At 32.1% G+C, this 6,564-nt stretch overlaps 2 protein-coding genes across 5 annotated transcripts; both read left to right on the top strand.

The window, feature by feature from the left end:
• The first annotated feature begins 226 nt into the window (after positions 1-226).
• Positions 227-2,359, top strand: LOC145074075 (F-box protein SKIP23-like). 2 transcript variants are annotated; one of them, XM_079020510.1, is made up of 3 exons: positions 227-572; positions 716-1,935; positions 2,139-2,359. In XM_079020510.1, exon 2 carries the CDS (start codon positions 732-734, stop codon positions 1,929-1,931), a length of 1,200 nt encoding a protein of 399 aa, XP_078876636.1. In that variant the 5' UTR covers positions 227-572; positions 716-731; the 3' UTR covers positions 1,932-1,935; positions 2,139-2,359. The 2 variants fall into 2 exon arrangements, with proteins under 2 accessions (XP_078876636.1, XP_078876635.1); XM_079020509.1 differs by having other exon boundaries at positions 230-572; positions 679-1,935.
• A 2,136-nt stretch (positions 2,360-4,495) lies between these two features.
• LOC145077079 (high mobility group B protein 9-like) lies at positions 4,496-6,258 on the top strand. Of its 3 annotated transcripts, none has more exons than XM_079022857.1 (5): positions 4,496-4,731; positions 4,896-4,966; positions 5,236-5,398; positions 5,494-5,834; positions 5,922-6,258. In XM_079022857.1, exons 1-5 carry the CDS (start codon positions 4,575-4,577, stop codon positions 6,024-6,026), a joined length of 837 nt encoding a protein of 278 aa, XP_078878983.1. In that variant the 5' UTR covers positions 4,496-4,574; the 3' UTR covers positions 6,027-6,258. The 3 variants fall into 3 exon arrangements, with proteins under 3 accessions (XP_078878983.1, XP_078878981.1, XP_078878982.1); XM_079022855.1 differs by having other exon boundaries at positions 4,502-4,731; positions 5,913-6,258; XM_079022856.1 differs by having other exon boundaries at positions 4,504-4,731; positions 4,888-4,966; positions 5,913-6,258.
• Positions 6,259-6,564: the final 306 nt, after the last annotated feature.

Here is a 6,564-nt window from a genome sequence, read left to right as displayed (position 1 = left end):
GCAATTTGCACATTTCTTATCCTTCAATAAGCCGATAGATTGATGATGGCTGGGCCTTGGCAAAAGAGAGCGGGCTTTCAAGAACTATTTTCATGCAATCAAGTAATCAACCTAAATCTTATCATTCGAAACTCGAAAGCAATGCATTTATAATCAACATAGTCTATGTAGGAAATGAGACATGAATATTCGAGGCAAAGTATAATATAAAGATTAATAGGATAATTGGATTCGATACCAAAGATTATAAATTTTTTAGATATTGATTTCTGAGAATATGTTTCTGAATAAAAAAAATATTTGATTCCAAATATAATTCGTATAAATTTAATAATCTGCCATGCTATTAATGGGAGGATTCCGAATGTATGGATGGAGGTATATTTTGGCCTAAAATGGCGATCCTCCTCCTCCCTCATCTAATAAGTGCACAACACCTTCCCCTTCATCCCTCAGGGAAGATTACAAGAGACAAGAAACAAGATCGAATCAGTGGGGCGCCTTTTTGTAGGTTCACCCCCCTGATTCTTGTTCAGACTCTTCGTTCTTCTTCCTTCTTAGGATCTTCTCAGGTACGCACAATCTGCATTGGAATCCCATAAACTAGTTCCGATTCTGCCTTTTTTATTTTTCGAATTCGTATAGCTGGTCAAAATCTGATTTTTGATTTGGGTTTAGAATTTGAGTTCCGCCCAATTCGTGGAAAAAAAAGCAGGGTTTAACGGGAAAAAATGTCGATTTCGGTGGATTGGTCGGATCAACCTCCGGAATTGCTTGAAACAATTGCGAAGGAGCTAAAGATTCATCAGGATTATGTTCGATTTAGAGCTGTTTGTTTAGCTTGGCGAAGCGCGACACCAAGAATCCCTAAACATTTACCATGTCAACTGCCCTGGTTAATGCTCCCTCGAAGAACAAATCAGAATCCACAATCAAATACCCGAAGCTTTTTGAACGTCTCCGATGATAAAGTTCACCTTATTGATCTGCCTGAAGATTCTGATAGCAATCGTCGATGTGGATCTTCATATGGATGGCTTGTGATTCTCGAAGAAACCCCTTCAATTTCAATCGTAAACCCATTAACCCAGGCCAAACACCACCTCCCACCATTATCATCATTTCCAAACGTAACATCCTTCGAGCCTTCTGAAATTGGGAAAGAATACACTCTCAAAACATCAGAAGGCGAAGTATATACATGTAATTCAAAAGAAATGCGTGATTCATTCATCAAAAAGGTGATCTTTTCTTCAAGCCCTTCAAATGAAAACATGGATTACTACGCAGTAGCAATTCTAAATCAAACCGGTGATCTTGCATTTTGCAAGAAAGGCGACAACTGTTGGAAATTCATAGATGATGCAAATTCTTTCTGTGAGGATGTTGTTTTTCACAAAGAGTGTTTCTACGCTGTGAGTAAACATGGAACAGTTGCTATATGTGACATTACTGGATCATCACCAAATGTTTCCTTTATCGAAACCCCAAGACAAGTTGGTGGCGATATGCAATATTTGGTGATATGGGAAGAAGAATTATTGTTGGTGACTCGATATATGGAGGTTGAATTTAACATGGATCAACATAAAGTTGATATTGTGTATAAAACTACTGATTTTCGAGTGTTTAAGTTGGTTTTAAATGGGCCAAAATGGGAGAGTATGAGTGGATTGGATGGGTGTGCATTGTTTTTGGGGGAGAATTCTTCCATGGCGTTTCGTGCTTCTGATTTCCATGGTTGTAATGGGAATTGTATATATTTCACAGATGATTATTCTGAGTGGAATTATGATGGTGCTAATGGGGATCATGATTTGGGTATTTATGACTTGGAAAATGGTAGTGTGGTAGGTTTACCGGGTTATGAAAAGTTGTCCAATGGACGTCGATGGCCTCCTCCAATTTGGATTAGTCCAAGTCTACATTAATCACGTAAGCTCTCTATATAGAACATAACAAGTTGCACTGTGTCTGTCTGATTGGACTAGAACTGATACCAATGGGACAAAAGTTGCAATCTTTTGTCCTATCCAAAAAAGGTGGGACATAGGATTGCTTTTAATCGGTTGTCAGTGTAAAAGACGTGAATGTGAATGTCTGTTATCGTGATGAGGATTTGTGTTTCTTTTTGGTAGGAGGCGTGATTGGTTTAACGAGGAAAGTGACGAGATAAATGTGGATGATCATTTTTCTAAGCTTGGTTGGCTTTTTGTATGATATCTAAAGTTATGAGAGTTTTTGGTAATGAAATATTGTTATTTCTTTCTTACTTGGACTATAAATTGCTTGACGTGTGATATATGAAGTTATAATCGAATGTAAGGAAAGAGGAAATTGCATCGTGTTCTATGTTTAATGTTGATGTGAGTCCATTCAGTTGAGTTGATGAGAGACAAATTCGTAACAAATTTAAAGAAATTATTTATGAATCTTTACACGTTCATCGGTTTAATTATAAACATCAAAGGTACAAAAGGCTAATTCAAAGGCTTGGAATTTATCCCTTGTGAAATTGTGTTAATTATCAAAAAAAAAAAAAAAGAAAGAAATTTTGTCGTATCTAACAAAGAAACCATATAATATAACAACAGATCTTTTATACTCTTGATAATATATATATATATATATATATATATATATATATATATATATATATATATATATATATATATATATATATATATATATATAGATCGAAAATGCTGAATCGGCTCTTATATTTACAATTTATGACCGAACATCCATATGAGATAATGATAATCCCATTAAAAATTTAAGCCACTCAATGCAGCTCATATTTCAAAGGCTAAATAAATTTAATTTTCGAAAATACCATACAAAAATCAAAAGATAAATTCATACAATTTTTCTCCCTTTTTTTTCGGACCACTATTTTTTACAGAAATTCCATAAAGGCTACGTATTGTATAAGTATATAAGTGTGCAATTATAAAAACAAAAATAGAGTATTTTCTGTTTTTGTTATTATTGCTAGCTAGACAAACATATACATATTCAAACATATAATTCGTTTGCAAATTTGATATTTTTTTAACAAACTTAATTAACATGTGATATTTTCTGCCAAAACATAAACTATGATTAGGTCTGTTCAGTATTTTGATAAAACGAAATTATCTATTGTCCAATTTGAATTAGACTATTTGTTCATATATTTGAATTTTTTTAGATTGATTTTAAATAAAACCGAATTATTATTTTTGATTTCAGATTGGTTTTGATTTAAAAAATAAAAACCAAATTGTTCCAAAAAGCCGAATAATAATATATTATTTATTAATTTTTAATATATATCTATAATTATTTATTAATTTAGTGATTAATTTTCACAAATCAATTTGAAAAGTCTCACCTAATAAAAAACTTTAAAATGCATATTCTTTAAAAAAATATCTATAAAATATAAAACTATAATACATGTTTTTAATAGTTTATAAATTCTAAACCAAAATTAAACAATTTGCTTTTGTTTCTTCTATAATGTTGGCTAATATTATAATTATATGTGATTTTAAAATGTTTCGTTTTTTTAAAACCAAACTATAAAATCATATACAATCGAATTATAACTTGGATGGATTGAATCGAATTTGAATTTTGTTTAAACTATTTGGATCTATTTTTTGAAAACCAAAATTAATATGGATTCAATTGATTTGATTGGATCGAACTGATCCATCCAAATGAACACCCTAACGCCTAACTATAACGGAACATCAAGTAATAAATATAAATTATTCACACTTTAAATATTCATGAATTGAATTAGATTAAACAAGTATTAAAATAATGGTATCAGGATTAAAGTTTGGGTTAATGTCATAAAAACCATCAAGTTTTCAGGGTTTTGTCGGTTTTGCCCAAAGTTGAAATTTATGTTCGTTTTACCCAAACATTTTCGAAAAAAATTTCGGTTTTACCCTTTTACCGGTGATAACAGGTTTTCCAGGTTACCATTATATTAAATTCGCAAAAAACCCTTAAGTTTACCATTTTTTTTTGCATTTTTATCCTTAAGTTTATAATTTTTTTTACACTTTTACCCTAAGTATGTTTTTTCATAATATACATATTCATATGATTTTTCTGCTTGAATACGTATAATATGAAAAAAAAATACATATAAGGTAAAAGTGTAAAAAAAATTATAAACTTAAGGGTAAAAACGTAAAAAAAATTGTAAACTAAAGGGTTTTTTGTGAAGTTAATATAATGGTAACCTGGTATCACCGGTAAGGATAAAACCGAATATTTTTTGGAAAATGTTAGGGTAAAAACAAACATAAAATTCAACTTTGGACAAAACCGACAAAACCCTGAAAACTTAAGGGTTTTTGTGACATTAGCCCTTAAAGTTTTATGCCAATAGAACCAAGATAAAATTTTTATTATTATTCCACGGGAAAAAAAAACAGTTACATAATTAAAACAAAAGTTGTCTTATTAATTGCTACCAGAAAAATCCGAAATATGTAGCTATAAACACTTATCTCTTCTTTCACATGTGTGTGTGAGTGTAGTGTGTGTATACATGAGCCGGTGACCCTTTGATGTCGCCGGTCGGAAAATGTCACCAGCGGGTAGATTTGGCAGTGATGGTGAGTCTTATCCGGTGGCGCTGGCATCCCATGAAGGCGTCGTTAAAGACTCCTCTCTCTTCTGGGAAACCCTCCGGAGCTTTCACCGCTTCATGGGCACCCCACTTATGTAACACTCTTTCCTCTTTTCTGTATTATTCTTTTATTATTTGTTATTAATTTTACGTGACCGATCATTTCGATATTAACTTTTTAAAACCACTTAATTTGAAAACTTCGATTATTATATATTAATGAGTACTTATGTTTCAATTTAAAATCATAGGGTTCCAGTGATAGGAGGAAAGGAGCTGAATTTGCATGTCTTGTACACAGAGGTCACCAAGAGGGGTGGTTTTGACAAGGTGCAACTTTTGTTTTGTTTCTTTAAACATGACAACTTATAACTTTAGTTTAATATCTAATTTGGTAGTACAAATCTGATAATCATCAAGAAAAGGTTTGAACATTGTGAAAAAGTTTCACATAAGATAATATATATAGACCAATTAAGTTTGATGTCATTCTTTGTATTTAATAAGGAAAGGTCGCAATTTGTATAAAGTTTGATAGTTTTTACATATTTACTGGTATGTATAAATTACTCATCACTTTTGTTTCAAGTTGTATATAGGTTGTAAGATTAAAAAAATGGAGGGAAGTGAGTGAAAGTTTCGGATTCTCCACAACGACAACAAGTGCTTCCTATGCATTAAGGAAACGTTACATGAAATTCTTGTATCACTATGAAATCGTTTATTTTTTGACATCGGAATCATCCACACATTCAGACTCAGGTAAATTTATGTATACACACATACATACATGTACCTTTACATTCATCTATCATGCGTAATTACGTATATATATGTACATATCCCCATACATACAGGTGGTTTTATAACTCTGGAAGCTACGGGGATAATTGATAACAAGTTTGAATACGGTTATTTAGTGAGAATGAAGTTGGATTCAGAGATCCTCCATGGAGTACTTTATCATCCACAACACAACAATGTCGTCATTCCAAACATGGACTTGACTACTTCAAGGAAAAGAAAAAATCGGAGAAAAAGTGGAGACCCGACCCGACCCAAAACTAATAGAAGCGGTTACAATTTCTTCTTTGCAGAAAAGCATGCCGAGTTGAAGTCAAAATATCCCGACAGGGAAAGAGAGTTCACAAAGATGATTGGCGACTCTTGGAACAACCTTTCGCCAGAAGATAAAAGCGTACGAAAAAACTGATTGCTATAATTTCTTACAATTTATTTATTTTGAATTAAACCAATTATATATGTGCATATTTAGGTTTACCAGAAGCAAGGATTGGTGGATAAGGAGAGGTATCAAAGGGAAATGGCTGAATACAAAGAAAGAGCTAAACACTTGAATGTTGAACATGACTTGAGGTTGATGGAGTAAAACTGTTTTTTCTTTTCTTTTCTTTTTCTTCGAGGTAAAAGGATTTGTATATTCTTGAACGATGGTCAACCAAAATGGCATTAAAATTATAGTTTTCAAAAGGATTTTGATTCGACTTAAGTCTAGGTTTTTATTATGGTAAACTACAATGGCATTAAAATTGTATATTCGATTTTGATAGGACATTGTGAAAGCTTAAAATCAGAGTAGCAAAATCATATTTGTTTGTCTACTCATTGCTTTTGTTTTTTATTTGTGCTTACCGGCTAGTTTTCACATGTTAGTATATGTAATTGTTGTATGTTCGTGAGAAGTTGTGGTTTGGGGAAAACAGACAATCGAAAATGTGTAAGTGATCATAGGTAGGGTGAGTTTGATAGAGGAGATAAAATGGGATTTCATTCTCAATGAAAGCGGATAGAAGAATTTTTAGTAACTATATCGTCATATGGAGGGCTTTACCCCAGAGGCGGAGCTTGAACAATTATTTATTTAGTTACGTTTTTTTTTTTTTTTTTTTTTTTTGGGGGGGGGAGCA

The sequence above is a fragment of the Lactuca serriola genome, chromosome 9, assembly GCF_051521515.1.
Source record: "Lactuca serriola cultivar US96UC23 chromosome 9, Lser_US96UC23_V15, whole genome shotgun sequence".
In the NCBI taxonomy this organism is placed as follows: Eukaryota; Viridiplantae; Streptophyta; class Magnoliopsida; order Asterales; family Asteraceae; genus Lactuca; species Lactuca serriola.
This window is presented reverse-complemented; position numbering and strand designations above follow the sequence as displayed.